Source organism: Callorhinus ursinus, unplaced genomic scaffold, assembly GCF_003265705.2.
Source record: "Callorhinus ursinus isolate GAN/ISIS: 27379988/994484 unplaced genomic scaffold, GSC_fseal_2.0 scaffold48, whole genome shotgun sequence".
Lineage (NCBI taxonomy): Eukaryota > Metazoa > Chordata > Mammalia > Carnivora > Otariidae > Callorhinus > Callorhinus ursinus.
Window position 1 is genome coordinate 7,099,176 of NW_027397110.1, and position 25,845 is coordinate 7,125,020.

The window sequence follows — 25,845 nt, forward strand, 5'->3', positions numbered from 1 at the left end:
GGGGTTAACATCTCCCCTCCACCCCCGTGAAATTCAAGTTAGATAATATCTCAAAGCATGCAGCCCAGGCCGATACAGAAGGTACTCAGGATACTGGGAGCTGGAATGAGTGGCAGGCTGGGCTGGAAGGCCTCTGTAAGCTGTGGGGAGGCGGGAAGACCCAAGGGTGCAGTTGGTTAAAAGACAGAATTATGTGGCACTGCCCTGACCCCAGGGCCAAGAACAGTCTGCCTGCCTTTACCGTCAGGGAATTTGAACTTGAAAATTTGAAACCCACTCTGGGTTTGAATTTCAGCCCTGCTGCTGTTATTTGGGGCATATCACTTTGCTTTTCTGAGCCTGTTTATTTGTAAAATAGCCTTAATGTTGTTTTTTTTTTTAAATCTTTAAGTGGGCTCCACACCCAAAGTGGGGCTTGAACTCACAACCCTGAGATCAAGAATCACATGCTCCACCGACGGAGCCAGCCTGGCACTCTGTAAAATGACCAATTTTTAAAAGCCCACCTTGCCAGCCCGTCTGCAAACTCTAAATGAGTGCTTTTCCCCTTTGAAACAAAATTAGGGACGGTTCCTGGTCCCTCAAGCCACAGGGACCCTGACCGCTGAGGACATGCAACGTGGGGAGGCAGCACAGGGCGGGCTTGGTTGTCAACAGGCAGCTCCAGGCCTCGCTGGGCTGCCAGCCCCACCAGCTCCGCACACAGAGGGAGTAGTAGAGGGAGGAGGATGAAGACGCGGTGCGGGTTGGGGAGGCGGCGGCGGATTTGCACCCTACTCTGCCCCCACCTCCGAGGAAAGCCCCCGGGGTCCCCGGGCCGGCCCTGAGCAGGTGCTGGTGCATCCTTGTGCGTAAACGTTATCTCCTAATTGTGCAGGGGTCTCCTGGCCACAGACAGAAAACTCAGCCAAAGGAGAAAAGGAAAGCCCCCGGATTCCCACCCCCAGGACCCCACTCTTAGTCTTCGTACTTTCTCCTTTTCGCATAGTTGCCGTCCAGGGTCCCCTGTTGGGAACTCTTTTCCTGAGCAGTTCCCGGTCTTTCTAGCCTTTGTACCGCACTTTTCCTTGTTCCAACTACTTTGGATCTGACATTTGTCCTTCCTCAACACACTGTGAGGTAGGAAGGCAGAATTACTCCCATCAGACAGATAAGGAAACTGAGGCGCAGAGTGGCCAAGACTACCCAGCTGGTGATGCAGGGGTGCCTGGGACACACACAGAGGAAACGTGGGAAGAGGGGAGGACAGAAAAGAGAGTCCCACAATTCTCATCTCAAAATATTTAATTTTGTTTTGAAAAGGACACACTCCCGGCTTCCCTCCCTGCCACATCACTCCAGCCCACCAGCAGCGACACATTCGCACGCACACACGCACATAAGGCCAATGGGCTACGGTCTGCTTCTGCCCTCTCCCGCTGGGAAGAAGGGCTTTTCTCCTTGCCTCCTCCACCCAGCAAGGGTAAAGGGGAGAGGGGCCCGCTGGAATGCCGGCTCCCAGGGGAGGACGCAGAGCCCCACACACTCTATCACATGCACTTAGAAAAATAAAACCAAGTGGTGTTCTGACATCCCCAACACCATAAGATAGCAATATCCACCTGGAAGTCATCTTTGCCATTTTCTAGAAAAATTTATTGCACTTAATCAACAGATGTTAAAGGAGCTCTGGGGTGGGGCTTTGCCACGAAAACCAGGGGTTCCTGGCCCTTTGTGTTACGGGGAGCAGAGCTCCCAGGGCCGTGGATAGAGAGCTGCCCAGCACAAAGGGGCCCTCCCCTGCTGGTTCCCAGGTCTGCCACCCCGCCTCAGGCTGGAGGACTGTATGAGCTGCCTGCCCAGGGCCCCAGCAGCCCCCCTCAGCAGGGCGATGCTTACCCAGTCAAGGGTCACTGCCCAGTGCTCTCCCCAACCTCAGGACCCGGACAGGCAAACCCCTTCCTTTGGCCAAGGTCCTCCACAAGGTGCTAGCCATCATGAAAGCTCTCTCTCTAAATATATATATTTCTATTTCTCGATATACATTTATTATATGTATATTCTTTCAACATTCTAGCTCATTCATGATTTGTCTGTTCTGAGGTTGCAATGAGGCTGCCACGAAGCTGAAGACAGGGAGCTTAGGAAGGCATGTGCTTCCCAAGCGATCATAAACTGAACGGGAAGCCATTTATGCTGGCTTCCCTAGCCTCCAGTGCTCCTTGGATGTCAAAGATCTGAGCCCAGGAGCCGCACTCTTTGGCTGTGGGCCCCAAGGAGGGAGTCAAGGAGACTCCCAATTCCTGACAGACACTGAGCAGGCAGCAGCCCCCTCCTGCTCCAAGCACCCGTTTCTTGGGCCTGGGAAGGAGACATGCTTTACCTGAGCGCTCCTCTTCCCCAGAATGTCAACCTTCCGTGGACCCCTCCCATTCCTGTGCCTGCCAGGCTCCTGACTCCAAGGAGCTCTTCTGAAAGAGGCCTGCAGCCACACTCTTTCCAAGTAAGCACTTTGGGAAGGAACCAGACACCCACTGCCTGGCGGGAAGGAAAAGGAGGGCACCAAGCAGGCAGAAGGTGAGACAGAGAGGAGAGACATCAGCCATCACTCCACCCGCTGTGGGGGGAACATGGACACCAACCAGAGATTAAATGTCCATCCTTAAAACAAAACAAAACACAACACAAACCGTATACTTTCTGGCCAAAGAAAATGAAGAGCGTTTAAGCTGGAGGCTCTTCTCCTAATTACAAAATGAGAACTGCCCTCTTGGTGGGTAGCCAGACCAGACAGAGGTGTCCAGGCGGGCGAGCTGCCCGGGGCAGGACACTGACATGCCAGATGCAACGGCCCTGTTGTGGTTACAAGAGAGTGAGAGTGAACACGGTTTTTATAGAACCACAAAGTCAAAATCAGGAGGGAGGGGGTGGCCTCCCTTGGCCTCAGGGACCCTTGTCAAGTACCCAGAAGGGCAGGTGTGCAGGTCCCTGGAGGGCTGTGGCATTCCCCTGGGGTGTGGTCCATGGTCAGTGCATGGTTTCCCCCGGTCTTAACATCTACTGTGAAAAGTCTTTCAGGGTCAGGGCCCGGGACTCGGAGCCACCACTTTAAATAAAGCCAGTGGTAAGTACGACAAAGTGCGCCTGTCACCTCTGACCCCTCTTTACCACAGGCTACCCGCCCTGAGCAAATAAATACACCCATCTCCAGGTGCCCCAGCTGACCACGGTGAGCACAGGCTTCCACGGCTTTCCTCAGTGAATCTTCCAGGTACAGCCAAAGGACGACGGAGTCCGCCAACACACGAGGAAGAAGCAGCTGGGAGGGGCTGGAGCCACAGCTGCGAGGACCTCTGCCCTCCACACGACAGCCCGGCTCATGTGGGTGGCTGGTATCTCCTGGGGACACAGACGGAGGGGCCCCTAGCCCGAGTGAATGGCCCAAGAGCTAAGCTGTGACCCCTGCAACCCCTCACTGGGTCCTGCAGGTTGACACTCCGGGCAGCTCGCATGGGGGAGGGATCCTGAAGCGAGAACTGGGAAGCCCTCTTCTGTTTTTAGGGAAAGTGGACTCTGGCCTGGCCCACACTGGAGAGCAGAGCAAGAAAACAGGGGAACTTCTTGGGAAACATGCCCCAGCTCTCCACCCACAGTGTACGGGGCCATGGAGGCCGGTTTTCTAAACACCATGCGACAGGGCATCCTGGCTCCAGGAAGTTAAGCTTCCTAGGCGAGTGGGGGCGGGGGGTTCCTTTGAAATCCAAGATCTGAGCATGATCACTGGGTAAAAAGAAAGAGCAGGCTCCAAGGCCCAGTGTGGTGGGACAAAGAAGTTTCAGGGGGCCTCCACAAGTGGCCTGGAGAAGAGGAGATGAAAAGGCCTCCCTCTGCACTGTGGTCAAGATTCGGAGACCAGCTGCCCTGGGAGTCCCTCCTCTGAAGCAGATGAAACATGGGGAGAGCCCCTCACCAGGGCCTCCTCCCTGGCTTCCAGGCCTTGGAGCCACAGGAGCAAAGGGGTGTGGGAGCGAAGAACAGCTGGGTGCACTTCGGCTGCAGGCCCCAGACCCACACCCCATCCCAGGCTGTGCAGAGACCCTGCTCCTGTGGCCTGGCCCCCTCTGGGAGGAGCTGCTTTGTCTTTCTACCTCTGAGGGAGATGGGAACGGATGTGTCTCTCGAAGACTTTCTGGGGAGGGTGAGGTGGGTGACAGACACGCCCCACCTGGAAATGCGCCCCGCTACCTGAGAAGACATCGGGCGACAAGGATCATGACTCGTTCTGTGCAGACAGGCTCAATGGCCCAGGCCGGAGACCGGGGGAGAGTCAGGGAAGCCTGAGCCCCCTGTGAAAGGAGCTCTGTACCCCAGAGGTCCCCTTCCGATTCAACTGGGACACCCAAGGATCGAAACTAAGGCTGATTCACCCATCTACGTAGATTCTCTCGCACCCCCACTGGTGAGGAGGCCGGCCCCCCAGAGAAGTCGCCACGTGCGCTGGCCATGTGATAATGAAGCTTGGACGTGAACGCTCCTGGAGCAGGTGTGCCACCATTCGACCGTGACGAGTCATAAGTCCCCACGCGTGCGTGGGGTTTCAGGGAGCCCCCAGGCAGAGGTCTGAGCGGCAGGCAGCGCTGCCCGAGCGGGGGCACGGGTTACAAGGGCCCGTACTTGGTCTCATACTTGGACACGATGGTCTTGCACTTGCCCACCTCCTTGCGCAGCTCTGCCACCTCCGTCCGCAGCGCCGTGTTCTCCTTCTCCAGGAAGGCTGCTCGGATGGTGATCTGGTTCTCCTTCAGGCGCCGGGCGTCCCGGGATCGTTTGGCCGCTACATTGTTCTTCTTGCGTCTCGTCCAGTACTTTTCGTCCTGTGGGGAAGTGTCCTCTGTGGGTCTCTCCTTTCCCCATGAGGGAACCCAACCTTTCCCCTCCTACCAGCACCCCGCATCCCAGATTCCTCTTAAAACTCATCTGGTGCAACCAGCCAAAAGCTTGGACCCCAGGGAAGGAGCTGTGTGCGCCAAGGACACCGAGTGGCCCTGACCTTTCCCCAGGAAGGTGGAATCAGAAACAAAGTCCTTGGTGGGGATGTGCGGTGGAGGGAGGGGGTTTTGCTGATCACTGGCTCTGGGCTACTTCAAGAGAAAGCACTGTCCACCCCTTGCCTCACTTTGGCGTTTCGGTCGTGGCTAAGGGCCTGCACCCTGTGTCCAGCTCCCGGAGTTTAAATCTTAGCTCTGCCACTTCCTGGCGGCGGAACTGTGTGAGCCCCTTAGCCTCCCGCTGCCTCCTGTCCCTCATCGGGCGATGAGGGATGTGGGACAGTAACGGTGACTCCGGCACAGAGCCGTCTGGGGAATAAACGAGTTACTGTGTACAAGGGGCCTATGATAGTGCCCAGCGTATGGTAAGGACCACACAAATGTCTCCCATCTTCACTGTCACGGTTACTGAAGCCTCAGAAACCTCCTGAGAGGCGGGAATGGACAGATGAGGCAGCTGAGGCCCGGCGAGAGCTCTAGGTGGCAAAGTGGAGTTTGAACCCAGGTCTGCCTGATTCTAAAGCTTGGATGAAATAGGTTCCTTTGAGTTTTTCATAAGAAAGGATGGAAAGACTACAAAAAAAAACCCCTCCTCTCCCTCCCACTCTCCGAGTTCCTACAAAAGCATCAGCTTGAAAGCTGCTTGCTTCTCCCTGGGGATGGCAACTTACAACTATCTTTTGTCCTTCAAAGCAAGGGCTTGTTCAACCCTAGTTCCTGTGGCCTAGTGAGCTCTCGCCCGAAGGCTGGGCCAAAGCCAGGGAAGTGGGAACATCACCACGGTGGCGGCCGGTAAGAAAAGACAGAAGCTACAGGGAGTCACACTGAGGCCAAATGTTACCTGACTCCCTTTCTTTCTACCAACTGCTGCAGGATATGGCTCTGTGCTCTGAACTCATGCCTTTCTAAACAGTGTCCAAAGGAGAGAGGGTCCTCCACATAAAATCGAATGGGAGAAAGCACAGCCCCTCAGCTCTTGAACCTTCATTCATAACAGATATCAGGTTACCTTCTGCTCATCGGGGACAAAGACCTTCTTGGCCTTTTTGATCATGGGCTGGGGCTTCAGGTCCTCCTCTGCAAACTTGTGCTTCCGAGGGTTGAAGAGCTCCCCGCCAGGGACACTGGAGAGGACCAGGTCAGCAGGGTCAGGATTGAAGTTCACATCCACCTCCACACAGTTGGGGTCAATGGGACTGGGTGTCTCCCTCTCCTTTTCCAGGGAGGATTCTGAAAAACACAGAGGCAGGTGGTCCTGAAGCAGCCCCCTGGACAGCAAAGACTCATGTCCCACACCCAGACACCTGCTTGAATCTCAAGGTTGCACCAGCCTCTGCCACTTGCAGGGAAGAAAAACCACAACAGCATCAGCCTCCAGGCTGGTATAAGTGATTCAACTCAAGAACACAAATATGGAAAGAATTCTTTCCTGTAGGAACAAAATGCTCAAAAGGAAACAGAGGCCCTCGAAAAAGACAGGATTTTCCGATTGTTTTTTTCCCCCCCAGAAATGTTAAGCAAAACATTAAATCATTATACCCCCTTAACTTCCTGTGGTTTCAAGTTCTCAAATAATGAGAAACAGCTGAATTTCTCTGTGAACTATTATGGGCTAGGCACACAGACTGAACAACAAAATGGCTTCCATTTTTTAATCCCTTGGGACAGATCAGTCAAGGTGCTCATTCAGTCTCGGGACAACTCTCAAAGGCAGAGAGGTGTTAACCTCATTTTACAGATGAAGAAACTGAGGCTCAGAGACACAACCTGGTTGTCCCAGGGTCACACAAATGGTAAGGGACTGAACTACAATTTGAGTCTGGGTCTGGCTGACTCCGAATCCTTGTCTTTGCCGCCCCTTTCCGGCTTTGTAGTGGACATTGGATTTAAGGCACTTTCAGAACTCAAAAGACTGTGCATTACTAGAGATAAGTTATAAAAACAGAACAACATACTTTTGGCGTGCTCATTCAATGCTACTGATAGGAGTACACAAAATATGTGGTCAACAGATACTTGTTAAATATCTACCATATGCCAGGGACTGTCCTTGCAAAGACAAAAGTGCACAAAGCAAGTAAAAATCCTTGCCTTCGTGGAATGTTATTCTAGTGGGGGAAGGCTGACATTACACAAGATAAATTAAAAATATCTACAAGAGCGTTGGATGCCGTGTGGCTATTTGGGAGGAGAACATTTCAGAGTGAACATCAAGTGCAGCAGGATGTGCACAGGCAGGCAGTGGTCTGCAAGAAACAGAGAGGCAGCCAATGTAGCTGAAGTGGAAGGATGGGAGCAGAGAGTAATAGGATTGGTCGAGGACATAAAATACAGGGCTTTTAATCCCCAGAAAGCAGTGGTTTTCAACAGGGGGTGATTCTGTCCCACAGGAGACATGTGACCACACGGGGGGGGGGGTTCCGCTAGCATCTGTGAGTAGAAACCAGGAATGCTGTTAAACATCCTGTAATGCACAGGACAGTCCCTCCCTCCACCCCAGCAAAAAAAATGATCTGGTCCAAATGTCAATAGTCCCAGTGACTTTGACTTTTTCCCTGAGATGGGAGAAGCCCCTGGAGGGTTCTGAGCAGAGGGGTGACATGATAGGTTTTCACTGGATTGTGCACATAAACTCAGTGGATCCTATTAGAGGGGGTTAATTACTAAAAGGGCTGAATACCAGGACAGTGAATGACCAGGGACCCATGTGGTAACTGTGGGAGTACCGCAGCTGCCAAACCCTACACCCGTAAGACAAACAGCCAGGGTGCCAAAGCCTGACAACTAGGACTCCCACACCCTGCTGGGACGGGCAGCCATGGCTGCAAACACTTTCTACATTGTATGGCGGAACCTACAAAGACTGAATGTATACACGTCTGATGACCCCAGCCCATAGAAACGCACAGATGTATTTACCAAAAGACACGCATGTAAATGACCATGGCAGGGCTGTGCATAACCTACAACTAGAAATGCCTCAAACGCCCATCAACCATAGAATGGATAAACGTGGTATGATCATACAATGGAATCATTCAAGCAATGAGAATGAACAAACTGCTATAGGTACGATATAAATTTCCTCACAAATTTGAGGAAAGGCAGCTAGACAGAGCATACATGCTACTTGTGTCTTTTAACAGAAGGAACTGAAAAATTAAAGAGAGGGAATTCTTTCATTTCTACCATGTGTATAATTCTTTATAAAACTTACTTTACCTGCATTGTGGTTTTCTTCTGCCACAGGAGTATTCCATAAGCATGTTTTGTAGATATATTTTGTTAGCGTAAAGAGATTCTGATGCCCATGTAATTTATATGTGTATTATAATGCTAGCTACAGGCACCTGTAAATGTCAGACTATAAACATAATTATAATGGGCAAAACAAACAATATATAATATACACACATATGCAATATACAATTCCATGCATCTTTGGTGATGGAAATAAGGATAGTGATTACCTCTGGGCAGTAATGACTGAATTGGGGTCACAAGGCATTTCTGGGGTACCAATAGTGTTCTCTAACCTGATCTGTGTGGTAGTTACATGGGTGGGTTCACTTTGTGAAGATTCATCGAGCTGTGAAATGGGCACTTCTGTATGCCAAACTTCATCGAGAAGGTTTACTTAGAAACAAAATGGGGCACCTGGGTGACTCAGTTGGTTGAACTTCTGACTCTCGGTTTTGGCTCAGGTCATGATCTCAGGGTCGTGGAATTGAGCCCCATGCGGGGCTCCATGCTCAGCTCAGAGTCTGCTTGATATTCTCTCTTTCCCTCTCCCTCTGCCCGCCCCCTGCACTCTCTCTCTAAAATAAATAAATAAATAAATAAATCTTAAAACAACAACAACAATAAATGAGGCAAATGACACCTAGATTGCCTAAGGTATAAAACGAGGACTCATTTCCAGCTCTGTCCCCTTCCCACACACGGACCCAGCCTTCCGGGACAACCTGATGAGCACAAAAATGAGCTGCCTTCAAACAAGAATTCAGCTGGAATCAGCTGAAGCCTCTAGATCGAATCAGTTTACAGGAGAAAAACAAGGGGCAGAGGAACATGTTAAATGGCACTATAGGGATATGGTCAGAAAAATCTAGCATGTGCAAAACTCGACAGGACCAATGACTCAGCGTCTTCAACAAATAAATTGCAAAGAAAAAAAAGAGGGGATCCCATAGATTACGAAAGATTTAAGAGACATAAGTAAATGATATCTGTGCGTCTTGTTTGGATCCCGATTCAAACAAACTGTAAGACAGTAACATTTTTTAAAAGATTTATTTATTTATTTGAAAGTGTGTGCGTGCATGCACGGGGGTGGGCAGAGAAAGAATCTCAAGCAGACTCCCCAGGGAGTGCAGAGCCCAACATGGGGCTTGATCTCATGACTCTGAGATCACGACCTTGCCAAAATAAAGAGTCAGACACTTAACTGACTGAGCCACCTAGGCACCCCTCTAAACAGTAACATTTCTGAGACAACTTTTTGGAAATTTGAATGCTGATGGATATGTTGTCAATTTCTTATGTAAAACTGGTATTTTTGTTATGCTTTTTAAATGAACCCTTACATTTTACGTACATATTGAAATATGCACAGATGATACAGTATCGAGGATTTTATTTTACTTATTTTTTAAAGATTTTATTTCTTTATTTGAGAGAGAGTGAGAGAGCACAAGGCGGGTGGGGAGAGGCAGAGGGAGAGGGAGAAGCAGGCTTCCCACTGAGCAGGGAGCCCGACGCGGGGCTCGATCCCAGGACATCATGACCTGAGCCAAAGGCAGACGCTTAACCGACTGAGCCACCCAGGCACCCCCAGGATTTGATTTTAAATAATGAGGTGAGAGACTGGAAGAGGTTATGGAATACAAGATTGATTATGAGTTAAGAATTATGAAAGGTGAGTGATGGTTACATGAAGGTTCATATAGTAGTCTCTGACTTTTAAAAGGGCTTCCAGGGGCGCCTGGGTGGCTCAGATGCTTAAGCGTCTGCCTTCGGCTCAGGTCATGATCCCCGGGTCCTGGGATCGAGTCCTGCATCGGGCTCCCTGCTCAGCGGGGACTCTGCTTCTCCCCCTCCCTCTGCTTCTCCCCCTGCTCATGCTCTATCTCTGTGTCTCGAATGAATAAAAAAAAAAAAAAAATCTTAAAAAAAAAAATAAAAGTGCTTCCATAATAAAAAGTTAAATAATAAATAAAAATAAAGCATGAGAATTCCTTGGGGGTGGGTCCCCTGGGTTCCATACCAGCTCCTGGGAGCCATCAGCCTGTAACTGAGCCTGCAAAAACCCTTGTAGGGCTCCCTGAGACAGCAGCCATGCCTCCTCTGAAGGGTTCGTGTCCAAGCGGCAGGAAAACCAACCCATCCACCCCAAGAGGCAAAACAGAAAAAGGACAAGAGGAAAAGGGAGGAGTCCCGGAGATGATGCTTGTCCTGGAAGCAGGAATGCCTTCCTCGTGCCAGTGCCTAAGCAGTACCTGGCTATGGGGTCAGGCATCCGGCTTCAAGTGCTGCCTCCACTACCTACCAGCTGTGTGACCTTGGGCAAGTTACTTCTAGTTTCCTCCCCCTGTAAGAAAGGTATCAGAGTATCAGTCTCCTAAGGTTCTTGTGAGGATTATGTGTTAATGCCTGGCATGGAGTAAGTGCTAAATAAATGTTAGCTGGTACTGTTGTTGTTGTTGTTGTTGTTGTTTGTTGTTGTTATTACTACTACTACTACTACTACTACTACTACTGGCCGAGCTGCCCAATAAGCTGTGGCAAAGTGCATGCAGACGGAAAGAGCAGTGCTGAGGAAAAGCAGCATGGGATTTCTATCCTGCAAAGCCTCAGACTGGAAGGGCTCACTCCACTGTGCCAGCCATCTGCAGCACGCCAACCCGCAGAAAGGCCCCGGCTGCACTGATGTGGCTGCTGTTTGCGTCGCCAGCCTCCGGGGACTGTGCTCAAGGATTTCTCCAGGCTGCAGGCCCACCGGGACCTCCTCTGAGAGAAGGGCCTCACTGGGTGTATGGGCTCAGCAGCCCTCAGTGGCAACTGGGTTTCTCTGGATGGGCCGGGTGGCCAGGCACCCACCTGCGCTGGACGCGGTTTCAGAGGGCTGAAAGACGGCAGTGGAGGACGGTGGGGAGGCCGTGGAAGAGCTGGCCGACTCCTTCCCTTCCAGCTCGGCCACAGGCAGCAGCAGGTTCTGGGCCAGGTGGGTGGGGCTGGCGGGGATGCCATTCTCCAGCAGGAACTCATCCAGATCCATGTACTCCAGGTGGAAAGACTCGCCGTCGTAAGGGATGGTCTTGTCCCAGATAGGGGGCATGAGGGAGGCTGAGACGGCCATGGTGCTGGCTGCCGCAGCCTCGTCTTCCTCCAGCTTTTCCTTCCCTTTTTCTTTATCTGCAGACACAAAATCTGTGCTGAGACACCACACAAGAGGGTAATTCAATCTCAGGAGGTGAGCTGTGCACCTCTCGGGGCTGACTCCTCTCCATCTGAGCCCTGGTGCAGCCCATCGGTTTCAAGAGCCCACTCTGCTCCCCAGTTATAACCCGTTGTTTGACCCAGGCCCACTGGTCTCCTTCAGAGACGGCAGTGTGGCCTCACCCATGCCCGGGCTTCCCAGAGTGTCCTCCACAAGTTCCGGGGCCTGATGTGGTCCCAGGATTAATTCAGAATAGGCTGTGGGACTGGCATCTGCGGGAGAGAGGCTTCAGGGAGGGAATGGAGTTTCTGATTATCTTAGTAATGTTTTAGGAAAGGATATTTTAAGATTCTTCAGACCCAGAACTTTTGTGTTCTCCTGCCCTGTCCCCTCCAGCCACGCTTCTCCACAGGAACCCAGCCTGGGGCTTGAGTCCCAGCTTTGCCACCCACATGCTATGATGTGTGATTTTCGCCACATTACTTAACCTCTCAGCCTCAGTGTACTCTACCATAAATAAGGATAAAGTAGCCTCTTTGGTGGAGACTAAAGATTAACATATTTTTTTAAGATTTTTTATTTTTAAGGCATCTCTGCACCCAGTGTGGGGCTCGAACTTGCAACCCAGAGATCAAGATTCGCATGCTCCATTGACTCAGCCAGCCAGGTGCCCCTAGAGATTAACATTTGAAAGTGTCTGGTAGGGTTCCCGGAACACAGCAGGCATTCGCTATTGCTGTGAGCTCATTGAGGGCAGGGACTATGTCTGATTCATTTCTACATCTCAAGGACCACTACAGGAGCAAGCTGAGGGAAAATGTGCATACTGAATGAAAAATGCTGGGTTTGCAAACTGACTCCCTTTAGCTTTAGCAGATAGAGAGGGCTTGGAGCTGTCTTTTCAGGACCTTTTTCAGAGCAACCATTTCAAGAGACCTCTATCCCTGATTAAGCAGAGAAGACTGAATGCAGGTTTTCTGGGAAGGACAGGGGTGGGGCTGAAGAAGAAAAGATTGTTCCGGAAAACAAAAAAAAACAAAAAACAAAAAAACTTGTTCCCATTCAAAGCAAAACTAACCGATTAGCGCGGCCGGGTTCCCACCTAATTGTCTCAGCCCAAAAGCTATGCACGTAGGTATCCAAGAAAGGGCAAATTAAGAAAAAAAGATGAAAGAAATGTGACAAGGTTAGAAGGAAATCAAAGTGACAGGGAGGCTAATCAGGGAAGTGGGAGATAAAATCATGACAAGTTCATAATGGGCTTTCAAACTGAGGGAGACAACTTTGAACTCTGGATTCTGAAGTAAAAAAGAGAAATCAAATATGATTATGTTAGAAATAAACCAGTCATGCATGGACTCGTAGACCACAGCCAGCCAAAAATCAGCCTGTTGGTCCAATAAAAATGGACACACCCAGTGTGTTAAAAAGGTGGAAGTTTTGACAAACAGAATTTGGTCACAGCTTCTAACCTGAATTGTTGCAACTGCCTACTGTACCAAGCTTTGTTTTTGTTTTTAAAGATATTATTTATTTATTTGACAGAGAGATAGAGAGAGAGGGAACACAAGCAGGGGGAGTGGGAGAGGGAGAAGCAGGTTCCCCGCAGAGCAGGGAGCCCGATGCAGGGCTCCATCCCAGGACCCCGGGAACGTGACCTGAGCCGAAGGCAGACGCTTAATGACTGAGCCACCCAGGTGCCCCTGTACCAAGCTTTGGTTTAAAACCAAACGGGAAGTAAGAAAGCCAAGCTCTGGTGGGCTGGGTAGGCCAGATGGCCTCCCTGTCCTCCTCCTCTGAGGTCCTGACTCTACGTTCTGTTCAGAAACGACTGCGACCCATGTTGGGTGGGATCATGGGGCTCAAAGGAGGCAGGAAAAGGGAAGGGACAGAAAAACAGCCATATTGAAGGACAAGTAACAGTAAGTTCCAGGTTTTACCTGATGTAAGCAATGAAAAAATATATTTTTGAAGTTTTTTTCTTTTTTTTTTAAGATTTTATTTATTTGACAGAGAGAGAGAGACACAGCAAGAGCGGGAACACAAGCAAGGGGAGTGGGAGAGGGAGAAGCAGGCTTCCTGCTGAGCAGGGAGCCCGACGCGGGGCTCGATCCCAGGACCCCGGGACCATGACCTGAGCCAAAGGCAGACGCCCAACGACTGAGCCACCCAGGAGCCCCGAAGTTTTTATTCTTTTAATTTATTTTTAAAATTTATTTATTTATCTTTATAAATTTGAGAGACAGAAAGAGAGCACCAGCAGGAAGGGCAGAAAGAGGGAGAAAGAATCTCAAGCAGATGCCACGCTCAGCAGGAGCCCGATGCCAGGCTCAATCTCAGGACCCTGAGATCATGACCTCAGCTGAAACCAAGAGTCACATGCTTAACCGACTGCACCACCCAGGCACCCCTAAATGTATTTTTAAATAAGCTCTATGCCCAACGTGGGGCTTGAACTCAAGATCCCAAGAACAAGAGTTGCATATTCTATTGACTGAGCCAATCAGGCACCCCAAAAATATTTTTAATCAGTTTTCATAATTTTTTAATAAATTATAATCAGAGTTTTCATTATAAGAGATGATAAAGGACTAGGCCCATCGCACAGTCACAGGGATGGACATCAGTGGTTGCCAGTGATACAGTAAAAAGCACCAGACCAGGCTGAGAGCTCTAAGGCTTAGCTAGGTGACCTTGAGGAAGCATCCTCACCTTCTGAGCCTCAGCTTTCCTCATCTGGGAAGTGGGGATAATATCTTACAAGACTGCTATGGAAGACTAAATAAGATTATGTCAAAGTGCTTTGTAAGCACTGTGCAAATGTAAGGTAGAATTATTGTTATCAATGGTTGATACTTGGTAATCTTGAATAAGAACTTGAGAGATGTGTACACCTGTTCCAGCATCTTGTCTCATCCCCACATCTGGAATAAAGCACTGCCTTCAAAACAAAGAAAAGGGTCTGTGCACATGAGGTTCCAAAGCAGGAGGGGAGAGCCTGGCCTTACCTGAGGTGCTGAAGCTATTTATAACACAACAGTGACAGCCACAGAGAGGGGAACCTCAGAACACACCCAGGAAAGGAAGAAAAACAGCGTTTTTTAAAAAAAATTAATTCCTCAAGACAGGTAATTCACAGAAGGCTTACTCCTTCCCAAATCCTTGAACTACACTGATGGTTCTTAGAAATTCAAAGACCTCAGACTGAAAGCATACCTGAGTGCACCTAAAACCTCACAATAGGTGGCATACCTCCTGTGCCCTGAACCTCATGTTCTCAGACCAAAAAACAGGGCCAAACCTGCTTTCCACACAGTCTCCACGGACCTTTGTGGCCTAGGAAACAAGGCGCAGCCCAGCCCTGCTACAGTGGCCTCAAAGTCTAGGGTCAGCCCCAAACAACGGGGTGAAGGTGCCACAGTGGCCTCATTTTGACCCTCATCCCTCTACCTGCCTCGCCCCAACCTCCCCCTGGGAAGGCACCTCGAATCCCTTCTCCTGACACCCCCTCCCCCACCTCAGCAGCAAAAAATCTCCTGTGTGTACCTAGTAGTTGGGGATACGCACACGCAGGGATGAAGAGAGGTCCTCCTCCCAGAAGTTGGGAAGTCTATATACAAAGACAATCTGCCACCGTATATGAGGGATTCTCAAACTTTGGTGGACTTTGGAATCGCAGAGGTGGGGGTGCTCCTTCAAATGCAGATTCCTGTCCCAGCAGCGGCAGATTCGGTGGGCGAAGGGTGGGGCCCAGGAACCAGCATTTTCAACTAGCATCCCAAATGATTCTGATGCAGGCATCCCCAGAGAAGGCGCCCTGGAGCGTCCTTTAATTGGCAGCTACGAACCCCTTCGGCCTCCTCAGTAACCCCTACACGTCGCGGGCGCCGTGAGGCTGCCGGAATGAACCCCCTCACCACGACCCCCACCCCACCCTCTCCCTCCTGCCCGTTCCCCGCCAACCTCCATCTGACCTAGCCTCTCTCCAGTCACCCCGACCTTCCCTTCCCAATCCCTTGCCTCGCCCTCCAGGCCCCTCCGCAGGACAACTACACCCTGACCTCCGACCTCCCCGGCCACGCCCTCGCACGGCCCCGCCCCTGCAGAAACCCCGCCCCCCGGCGCGCGCAGACCCCCCCCCCCCCCCCCCCCCCGAGGCGCGCCTCCCGCGGGGGGTTCTCCATCAGCTTCTTCAGGACCAGTGGGAAGGAGCCCGGCAGGCCCCTCTCCCCAGCTGCGCGCCCCGGGCCCGGGCCCGGCCCCGCCTGCGGCTCCACAGGCGGCTTCTTTCCGTCGCCCGCGTCCGACATCGTGCCCCGCGCTCTGCTCGCGCGCCTCGCCTCCCCCGCCCGCCCCCCGAAAGGGGCCGGAGCCGTGCGACCCGCAGCAGCTGCCGACACGGGCAGCTACTGCGCAGGCGCCCAGCGGCACCCCCACCTCCCTCCATCCCTACCCCGCCTGCGGACAGGCTCTGGCATATTAATTATTCATGAGGCCAGGCCAGCTTCCCCGGATCGCGGCTCTGGATTGGTCTGCCCTGTAAGTTGGGCAGGCGCAGCCTTCCGGGCCGTGATTGGTTAGGACGCCGGGGTTAGCGCGGCACGTGTGGGGCCAGGTGAGGAGCAACGCCGGAGGCCCCGCCCCGTCCGCCTTTATGTCACCTGATTGGCGCCTGCTGGAGTCGGTGTCATGGGCCTTCTTCGGCCGCAGCCCCTTACCCTCAACCCGCGGTCTCACCTTCGCCTCCCTCTTCATAACCCCCGCCCTCCTCCCAGACCACCGCAGCCGTTTCCTCTTCCTTCTCATCTCAATCTCGCCACCTCCCGGACGCGCCACCAAAGGGAAGCTGGGTAGGGCGTGGCGAGGCTGGCCGGGGGAGCCCATCAAATCGCCCGCTCGGGCCGCGCGGCCTTCCCCCCCGCGGATCACGTGGAGCCGCAGCCGAGTCTAGTAGCGGGGGGAGGGGGAAGAGGAGGAAGGCGCGCGGCAGCCAATGGAGGGCGGGGGCGGGGCCCGGGGCGGTGCACGAGGCATAGCACGTGCGAGGCTGCGGCGGGGAGGGGAGGGGCGGGCCTTTTTGTTCCGGGGACTCTGCCCGGGGTCGTGGGACAGGAACGCAAAACCCAGCGTGCACCCACGACCCAGAGGTTGGCTGAGGGCAGGGCTGCAGACGGCGACCTGCCCTACCCGTTGAGTTGGCCCGAGCTAGCTTGGCCGCTGCTGCGGGGCGGAGGGGCAGGAGGCGGGGTGTCAGGTTCCCCACTGATCCCGGTTTCTGGTGCGGGTGTGGCAGCCAGATAAATACTAGCGTGGAGGGCGCATTCTTGAGGCCCGCGGGTGGAGAGAAAGGGCCGGCCCTGCGCCAGGGCCCGGGTACACGCTTCCGCCCTCCCACTTACTAGCTTACGACCTTGGGAAAGTCCAGTGGCTTCACTTGGGCCTGCTTCCTCATCCATAAAACGAAGGGGTTGGGCTAATCTGTAAACTCCTAAACAGCTCTGCAATTCTGTTCCTCTCTAGGACTTTCCCTTCCTTTTCCTAAGGAAAAACGAAACAGAACAAAATTCCTTTACACAGAGTACCGATTACACACTTTGTGGGCGAACGTCCTCTTCAAACACAAATACCCTCTGGGAATGCCTCAGGAAACCTGTGAAAGTGTAAAATGTGAGAGGGTAGAGGAAGCTAATTCCAAACAGGGCCCAGAACTTTGTACCTCATTAGAGCTCAAATCACACTCTGCTTTGCATCCGAACAGTACTAGACTCTCCCTGTCTAAATTTCCCGGGTGGGGATGGGGGCTTTGGCCTGTTTATCTGGTTTCTCACGCATGAGCCTGGACCTTCCAGCAGTCAGGCTGGGGAACGGTAGAGTGCAGTCCTTGGGGCATGGGATAGGTGTGTGACTGTCCACACCCGCCTAGCTGAAAGCTGTCCTGCTGATGCAATCAGAATTTTGCCATTTTGCCGGGAGTTGAGGAGGAAAAAGAAGTTGGGGCCCTAAGCAGGCCTGGAAAGCAAGAGGTTTGAGGGGATTCTGGGAAATGGCTGGGACAGGCTGATGGCATCTGACTCCAAATTCAAGTTCCTACTGCTGTGCGCGTTACACTTTGGTCAGTTCTGGCTCATACCTCCAGCCGATTGCTTCACATCTCCAGGCCTCCTTTCCTGTTATAGCAAATGGAGTTAGGACAGAGTCTACCTTTGAGGTTTCCATAAGCCAATGCACTGAACAACTGTAAACCTGCAACAAATGGTAGTTTTCATAATTTTACTAGAACTTCATGGGTACAGATCTGCATACAGCTCGTGGTGTATACCGATTCTCTGTTTAGTAGAAATACTAAATTGTGCACAGAAAATCTGTTGCATTGGGAACTTATTGGTGGGAATTACGTATGTGGCTAAACAAAGATATCTTTAGGGGGTGCCTGGCTGGCTCAGTTGGTGGAGCATGGGACTCTTGATCTTAGGGTTGTGAGTTTGAGCACCACATTGGATGTACTTAAAAATAAAATCTTGAAAAAAAAAAAAGATATCTTTAGGAGAAACCGACCTAGAGGTTTTCAGAAACAAATTTCAAAGAGTAGCCCAAGGAAACTGACATGAAGCTTTTTCAAAAATGGCTGGTTTGGCCATGGAGAGACTTGCTGCCTTAGAGTTAAATGTCTATTTTCATGGCGAATGTGACGTTCTTGAAGGGGAAAACAATTTTCAAGGTATTAGAGGAGGATTTGCAATAATTTAACAGTGGAAAGTTATAACATTTGTTTATAACGAGGGTGGGTGTGGTAGGAAGGAGTAAAGATTCAGATTTCTTTGTAAGCTAGTTATCCAAAAGGCATAATGCCAACTCCGTTTACCACCCAGCCTGGAGCAACCAAACTAACAGGCAAGGGACACTTGTGAGGAGCAAGACAAGCAGGTTGGGACTTTAAAACTCAGTTTTGAGGGGCACGTGGGTGGCTCAGTCAGTTAAGTGTCTGCCTTCGACTCAGGCCATGATCCGGGGGTCCTGGGATTGAGCCCTGCATCAGGCTCCTTGCTCAGCTGAGAGTCTGTTTCTCCCTCTCCCTCTGTCCCTCCACCTGCTTATGCTCTGTCTCTCTCTCTCTCTCTCTCTCTCTCTCTCTCATAAATCTTTAAAAAAATAAAACTCAGTTTTGATTCCATTCTCTTTTCGTGTTCTGACACTCCCCAGAAAGGGTTTTTTTTTTTTTTTTTTTCTTTTCTCCTGGATAACCACAGGGTAAATGGTGTGTCACAAACACTGCGGGAACATTACGAACATGTCCTCTCTCGTGCTTGCTTGTAAGCTAGGAGGTTAGCTGCGTTGTGGACTGGCAGCATTCAACAGCACCACCCTGGAGGCGGGGTGAAAGCCATTACATTCTGGGCTTCCCTCTCCAGCTGACCAGAGAAGAGCCATGGCAGCCTCTGTCTACCCCGTCTCCTGTCAGTCAGTAAAGTGGGAATAACAGCGTGGCCTCACCCCTTCTCATAGTGGAGGAATAGATGTTGTGAGAATTAGCTGATTTCCATAGTGTGTGTGAGCCCTACGAAGAAAAAAACTTCACAAAAAGAACATGTCATTACACGGTTAAGACTTTAAAGGTATGAAGTGGTACTTCAGTGTTCTTTAGTGGTAGGGTTTCAACACAGTGACTTTTTGAGGGAAACATGGTTTTGGGGGGCAGGCATGGGTTGGGTCTCCTCCCCTCAGCTGCTGACTAGCCACCTGGCCTTGGGCAAGTGACTTCTCCTAAGCCTCCTGTTTGTTGCTCAGAAACCGTGGTGGATATGCTTACCTCACAGAGCGGTTATGAGGATAATATGTGAGAAGCAATCTCAAGTGCCCACCTGAACAGTGTATGTCATGGAGTGGGTGGGCGACTACCCTTCCCCTTCATTCAGGTTTTGTTGGGTCAGGAGTAGAATTATTTTGGGAGGCTGGGTTCTAGAGTCAAATCTACAGCAGAGACACGGATGTGAAATATTCCATTTTCTAGAGCTAGACTGGCTTTAAATTCTCTTTAGTGCTTCAGAAACCTGCTAACCAACCCAAATTAAAAACATAATTGAGGGGTGCCTGGGTGGCTCAGTCGGTTAAGCGTCAGACTTGATCTCAGCTCAGGTCTTTTTTTTTTTTTTTTAAGATTTTTATTTATTTGAGAGAGAGAGAGACACAGCGAGAGAGGGAACACAAGCAGAGGGGGTGAGAGAGGGAGAAGCAGGCCTCCCGCGGAGCAGGGAGCCCGATGCGGGGCTCAATCCCAGGACCTTGGGATCATGACCTGAGCCGAAGGCAGACGCTTAACGACTGAGCCACCCAGGCACCCCTCAGCTCAGGTCTTGATCTCAAGGTCATGAGTTCAAGCCCCGCATTGAGCTCCACACTGGGCTTGGAGCCTTTTTTTAAAAAAAACTTACTAAAAAAACCCCAACTTAATTGAGCATATGCAGAACAAGTGCCTTTCATTAAGGCACAGTGCTGATTCAGAGTATTATTATTTAAATTTGAATTTCAGAGGAGCTATAACTCCAGCACGGGAGCCTTTGGCCAGATACCACCACAAAGATCCGTTTGGCCACATAGTCAGCATCCAGTAGGACAGCACCTCTTCCAATCTTCTGGGTTTACTCAGCGTGGTGTATGTGTAAGAACAGGACAATGAGAAGGCTTCCATTGAGCTCTCACAAAGCCCAGTTATCTGTGGGCTTTGCCAGTACCCAATGCTGGAGAGCACAAAACTCGGTTCAGGGTAGTAACTCTGTAAATATTTGTTGGCTCGCTTTGTTGGCAGGGCTGGTAGGAAGGTTGACAAAATCTTTCAGAGCCAAGTCCTATACATTTGGAACATTATTATTAAATAACAGTCATTGTGTTGATTCATGGTGGAACCTGGAATAATGAACGTGAGCCATCCTTAATGGCAAGTCCCCCAGCACAAGCCTGGCCCACAACTTGCATACCTGTGGCTGCATAGTTCTGGGCTGTGGCTTGTACCTTGGTATCAGTGTGTTCTAGAGGAGAAGTGGTAGGTGGAGGCTCTTCACTAACTCTTGCCCATCTCTTCAGTACGAGTTTCCTGTTTGGCTTTGCCTCTTGTCCACTCCCAGGGTTCGGATTACAGATGGAGAGCTGCCCCGGGAGTGCCATTTCCAGAGAAGCCATCACCTCCAGCCTCTGCCACGTCTCAACAGCCACTGACAACCACGGTTTCTCCAGTAAAATCTGCATTGATGGTGCAGTGATAGGGTGTGGGCTCTGGAGCAGACCGTCTGGGTGTAATTCCCGCTTTGACTACTTCCCTAACTGTGTGACCTTGGGCAAGTTACTTAACCTCTCTGTGCCTGAATGTCAAAAGTAAACAATTCAGGCACTCTGCTGAGAACAGCCCTTGGCACCTAGCAAGTGCTCAGTTGAAGTTAACTCAGCCTAATTGCATAGTGGGGCGGGGGCAGGGATAGGACAGCTTCACTCTTTAGGATCTTCAAGGCCCTGCAGGTTCTCCCCTCTGTGGGTCTCTCCAACCGCACCTCTTCCTTCTCTCCCTCCTTTGCTCACCTTCGGCAGCCACAGTGGCTTTTATTCCTCAAATACGTGTCTTTCCTGACCCAGGAAAGGGCCTTTGCAGGTGCTGTTCCCTCAGCCTGAAAGTTCTCTGTGTTCCTCACTCTCCCTCACTTTCTGGGCCTCTGCTCCCATGTCGCCCCCTCAGAGAGCTGGCCCTGACCCTCCTCACTGCTGACTGTCAGTCTCTCCCCAATGGAATGCAAACACAGGCGAGGGGGCAGTGTTTGGGTCATTCACCCCCGGGCCACAAGTGTAGCAAACACTCACTAGGCGATTGGATGACTGAAGGAGAGCCTGGGGAAAGGAGGAGCCTGGCCGAGGGCAGAGCTGGGTTGGAAGCCTTGATAAGTATGTGGCTTTCCCTTTCCTGAGCATCCGTCTCCTCATCGTGGAACGGATGATCATACCTCCCTCGCAAAGCCACTTCACAAATGGTAACGAAAAAGCTCACACTCAGGAAAGGTGGCTCTTAGAATTAGGATTCATTCCTGTGGCAACCTAGCCTTGGGTCAGGCTCATGGAGATGCAAAACCATCGGCAAGGGCCACCCCTGGACACACCGTTAGTTTCTGACACGTGATAGGAATGAATTGATCACGTTTCTCGGATCGGTGATGGTGGGGAACAAATAGGAAAGAAGGTTCTGAGTCCCTAACCGGGGAGCCGAGAAGAGGGGCTGGTCCACACACTGGCCCCGAGGGGAGCTGATCCCTCTGAGTGCATTTCCTCACCATTTCGAAGTGGTAGGATTAAAGGAGCTAACGTGCCCACTAACGGTGAAGTCCCCGCTCCCCCTCCTCTTCCCTGAAAGCAAACTTCACAATTTCTCTATTTCTCTCTGGTTCCGCCAGGCTGGGAGTGGAGGCAACCACATGGGCTTTTCCCAAGGCCCAGCTCAGGACAGCCCAGGCTGCACTGAGTCTAGCTCTTGGCCCGCTTAACTGAGTCCTCCAAGGGGAGGACGCCCAGGCCCTTCCTGTGCACCCCTGCCTCTGCCCTAGCAAGTCCCACTGGGATGCGGCCTATCATTCAGCCCCTATTCTGGTCAGCACAGCGGGCATGGGTAGGTGCAGACAATGGCACCATGGCCCTGGAGCCTCAGCACGGGTTTCCAAGGAGACAGCCCCGGGCGCGTGTGTGTGTGTGTGTGTGCGTGTGTGCACACACGCTCCCACAAACTTGCAACATCCAGTCCTTTCAAGGAGAATATCCGCGGGAAGGAGAGTAGAAAGAGGGGAATGGAGGGTCAGATTACAAATGTGATGTTGGTGGAAGGAGCATAATGCCCGGCCCAGCGGCTCTTTGTCCCTCACAGAGAAAACAGTGCAGCACTTCACAGTTTGCAGAGGCTTTTCCATAGGATAAGTCAGCCAATCCTGGCAACACACCTGTGAAGCAGGCATGCTTTGTATTTTGTACAGATTGGGGGTAGGGGTCCGTCAAGGATACCGTGCTGGTGGCCCACAAGTGGTTCTAGCCAGAAGCTCCCTGAGGCCGGTACCCTGCCTGCCCAGCTCCAAGTGAGGGCCTTGTCCCACCTCCGGGTGTGGGTTCATGCCCCATGGCTCCCTGCAAAGGAGGCCTGAGCGACCAAAGCTGGCAGAAAAGTGGGGGGGGGGGAGCAGCCTCTGAGCACAGCTGAGGCCCCATGGGTTGAGGGAAAGATAAGATGTAACAGTGTGGAAGCAAGGTCCTTCCAGAAGCGGGAGAAGAAAGTGAGAGAGAAAATGTGTAACCTGAAACAGAATCACCTCAGAAGAGGATCCCGCAGAAAGAGCAGGGGTGGAAGCAAGAATCATCCTGAGGGATCAGGAACCAGAGACAGAGGGGAGGGAAACTGAGTCAGGACCCCCTCTTTTGCCAGACATGGATTTGTCTGTCCTCAGGAAAATCAGTCAAACTGTTGACCAGAGTGAGGGGCCACCAGGTGGCCATTGTGACCTGAAGCCAAGGGAGGCTCCAGCCTGGTCAGCTCTGCTAGAGAAATTCTGCTTGACTAGGGACAGGAAAGAAGTGAAGGTCTGTGCAGGCTGCTGGGGGACCCAGGGACAGCAAGAGGGAGAGGGGTCCCAAGGCTGGATCTCAGGGAACATCTCTGAACTAGAACATGGAGTAAGAGGCTGCAGGGAGAGCAGGGTCTTGTGAGAGTGCTCCTGGGATTTCTCACACTCTGCAGGGGTTGCTTCTAAAATTCCCTCACACTGGACCCAAGATATGCTCTGCACGTGACCCAAATGTGTGCTGAAGAAAGTGGGGAGTTTGTAAATAAGCCTCAGTCCCCTGTGCAGAAACCACCCCTTTCACACCAAAGCAAAGGGTGAGCAACCCTGAGGGCAACTAGCTGTTTCTCTTGTCTTCCTCCCATTGAGGTCAGATGCCAGGGTCGGGGGACCCAGGGGGAGAGACCTTATAAAGTACTTGCTACATGACTGCTGGAAATTCTAGTTCTGTGTAGTATATGTATTCTTTTTACCAAGGGATATTGGTTTTCAGGTAGATACGTTTACTTTTATAAAAGGGAGAGGGGCACCTCGCTGGCTCAGTCTGTGGAGCATGCAATTTCTGACCTCAGGGTTGTGACTTGGAGCCCCAGGTTGTGTGTAGAGATTACTTAAAAATAAAATCTTAAAAAAAAAAAAAAAGCTGTGGAAAGTCTGGGAGCTTTGGAAAGTGGTGATGGTGGGTTGGGGTGATTGAGGTCTTTGTGGGGTGCACTAACCCCTTTAGCTCAACCTTCATCCCCTCATCTTATGTACCTATTGGCATCTGTCATTCCCCTGGGACCTCATGCTTCTGACCCTCAGTGAGATGCCACATGGGGAAGTGATAAGAGGTGGCATGAGCCTCTGGTTCATGACCCTTGGACCAACCCAGCCATACCAGACAAACTGATCTTCAGTCAGAACTCGCCAGCTCTTGGGAAAGCTCTGCCTGAGAACCTGGGCAAGTCCCCTCGGTGCTGGACCCCGCTTTTGCCACCCACAGTAAGCACTGGGGACTTTCCGGCAGTCGCAGGGCTCAGGGATCAGCTGGGAGCCAGTGGGCAGCAGCTGCTGACACATTTCAAAAGCTTTGTTATCCTGGTCCAAGGAGCAGTGCCCCGAATCGCCCTGAGAACCCTTTTCTGCCCAGCCATGAGGTGTCCCTGCAGAGCTGCTGTCCACCCAGCTGCTCCCTGTGCATGCGCTGGGCCATCCCGAGACACCTTACCTTCCTTGGGTGTCTGGACCAAAAAGGGAACCCTCTGCCTCTAGCTTTTGGAAGGACTTCTAGCATCACCCACCCACACGGCCCTTCAGAGAGGGCAAGAAAGTCAGTTGCGGTTTATCTGCCGGGCTAAGTTGAGGGTTTCCCGAGAAGTTGGGCTTCTCCTGGTTAGCAGCTGGGGTCCTGAGGCTACAGGGCATAGGAACTCCTTCTCGGATGCCAGCCTCTGGGGGTGGCCCGGACCAGCCCAGCATTCAAACCACAGGGTGTGGTCTGAGGGGCCTGGGCCCAGAGCTCTGTGAGAGAGCCCGCAGGGACCCTGCCCTGAGCTCGGGGAGCCACCTTCCCCCCTTGGGCAGTACCTCCTCACTCCCCAAGGGGTGAGAAAGAGGGCAGGGCCTGTGGTGTCTGTCCTCAGGGTCCGGAGTTTGGGAATGGCTAAGAGTCCTTTGGAAGGAAGTCCTGGGGGGACAACGGGGCTCTGGTGATGAGACAGATCAGGTGCCAGCACAGCAGGATGAGGGCGAGCCCGAGAAAGGTCCCCTGAGGGGACATGTGGGGCTCCTAAGTCAGACTCCGGCAGCCGAGGACGGCTGGGCTCCTTTAAAGGCTCATGTGGATTTTGAGCCCCTGACATCTTAGAACAGAAGAGATTTGGAGAAATATGGATCAGGAGGGAGCACTCTGAGCAGGCTGGCCCTAACATCTAGACATAGGCTTGCTTCTTAGGCAGAGCTCAGGAGACACCTGGTGCTGGCTGCTGGCTCTGCGCGCCCCCCCCCCCCCACACACACCCCGTCCACGCCCTCCTCTGCGGGCTCCCTGGCCCTGTGTTTGCCTGTGTCTCCTAGGAACTGGGGCCGCGAGCCCGAGGTCCTGTTACATAACAGCTTCCATCCCATCCAGGGGTTCAGCCCTCCAGCGAGCGGGAGCTGAGGCAGGCGAACGGAGGAAGGAGGGAAGGCTCTTCTCCAGGCACTGGAGACAGTCGCTGCCAGTCCGCCACCACCCCAACACGCAGAGGGAGGGACCTTAATAAACAGCGTTCGGGGCATTCTCTCAGCAGGGCGCCCTGGTCCTGCCCTCGCCCCACGTGAGCGCCGCACCTGTCAGTGGCCACACGCTGGCCACAGCTTCCCAAAGCTAGCAGGCCTGGGAGGCGGCCCCTGAGTTGCGGTGGCACTCCCCACTGTGTCCCTCTCCGCACCCAGCCCTCCTCCTGCCCGGGAAGGGGCCAGGGGCAGACCCTCCCCAACTCGGAGATGCCCGTCCTGCCACTGTGCCTGTGACCGAATCCCCCTCCCCGCGCCCCCCCCCCTCCCGCCCCCAGCACACGGGCAGCCAGCCAACGCAGGCCACCCTCGTTCCTACCTGTCCTCTTCTCTGGCCAAGGCAGAGAGTGCTCCAGCAGGGACTTGAGGACCTCGGGCATGTCCATGGCAGGGGCCACTCCAATCCGGTCACAGCTCGACATGGCCCGGCAGGAGGTGCTTGCTCGGGGAGTTCAGAAGCTGCTCGAGACGCAGGAGCTGGCCCAAAGCCGCAGGCTCTGGAGGCGGGCGGGGCGGGAGCCCGAGGCAGCCAATGGGCAGTAGG

General features: G+C 52.3%; 1 protein-coding gene across 4 annotated transcripts; it reads right to left on the reverse strand.

Moving 5' to 3' along the window:
- Positions 1-1,266: 1,266 nt before the first annotated feature.
- Positions 1,267-25,845, reverse strand: TEF (TEF transcription factor, PAR bZIP family member). Of its 4 annotated transcripts, none has more exons than XM_025882111.2 (4): positions 25,621-25,845; positions 11,127-11,441; positions 6,037-6,257; positions 1,267-4,853 (listed from the first exon to the last, which is right to left on the reverse strand). In XM_025882111.2, the coding sequence occupies exons 1-4, from the start codon at positions 25,721-25,723 to the stop codon at positions 4,638-4,640; spliced, it is 855 nt and encodes a 284-aa protein (XP_025737896.1). In that variant the 5' UTR covers positions 25,724-25,845; the 3' UTR covers positions 1,267-4,637. The 4 variants fall into 4 exon arrangements, with proteins under 4 accessions (XP_025737896.1, XP_025737893.2, XP_073738814.1 ...); XM_025882108.2 differs by lacking the exon at positions 25,621-25,845 and adding an exon at positions 16,185-16,386; XM_073882713.1 differs by lacking the exon at positions 25,621-25,845 and adding an exon at positions 16,128-16,386.

Excerpts from the sequence above, each read along its gene's own strand:
- TEF (XM_073882713.1), bottom strand. The coding sequence starts at position 16,350 with ATGGGCTCCCCCGGCCAGCCTCGCCACGCCCTACCCAGCTTCCCTTTG. Across the intron at positions 6,258-11,126 it reads TGAAACCGCGTCCAGCGCAG|AATCCTCCCTGGAAAAGGAG; the intron begins GTGGGTGCCTGG and ends TGTGTTTTTCAG. Across the intron at positions 4,854-6,036 it reads TTGTCCCCGATGAGCAGAAG|GACGAAAAGTACTGGACGAG; the intron begins GTAACCTGATAT and ends ACTTCCCCACAG.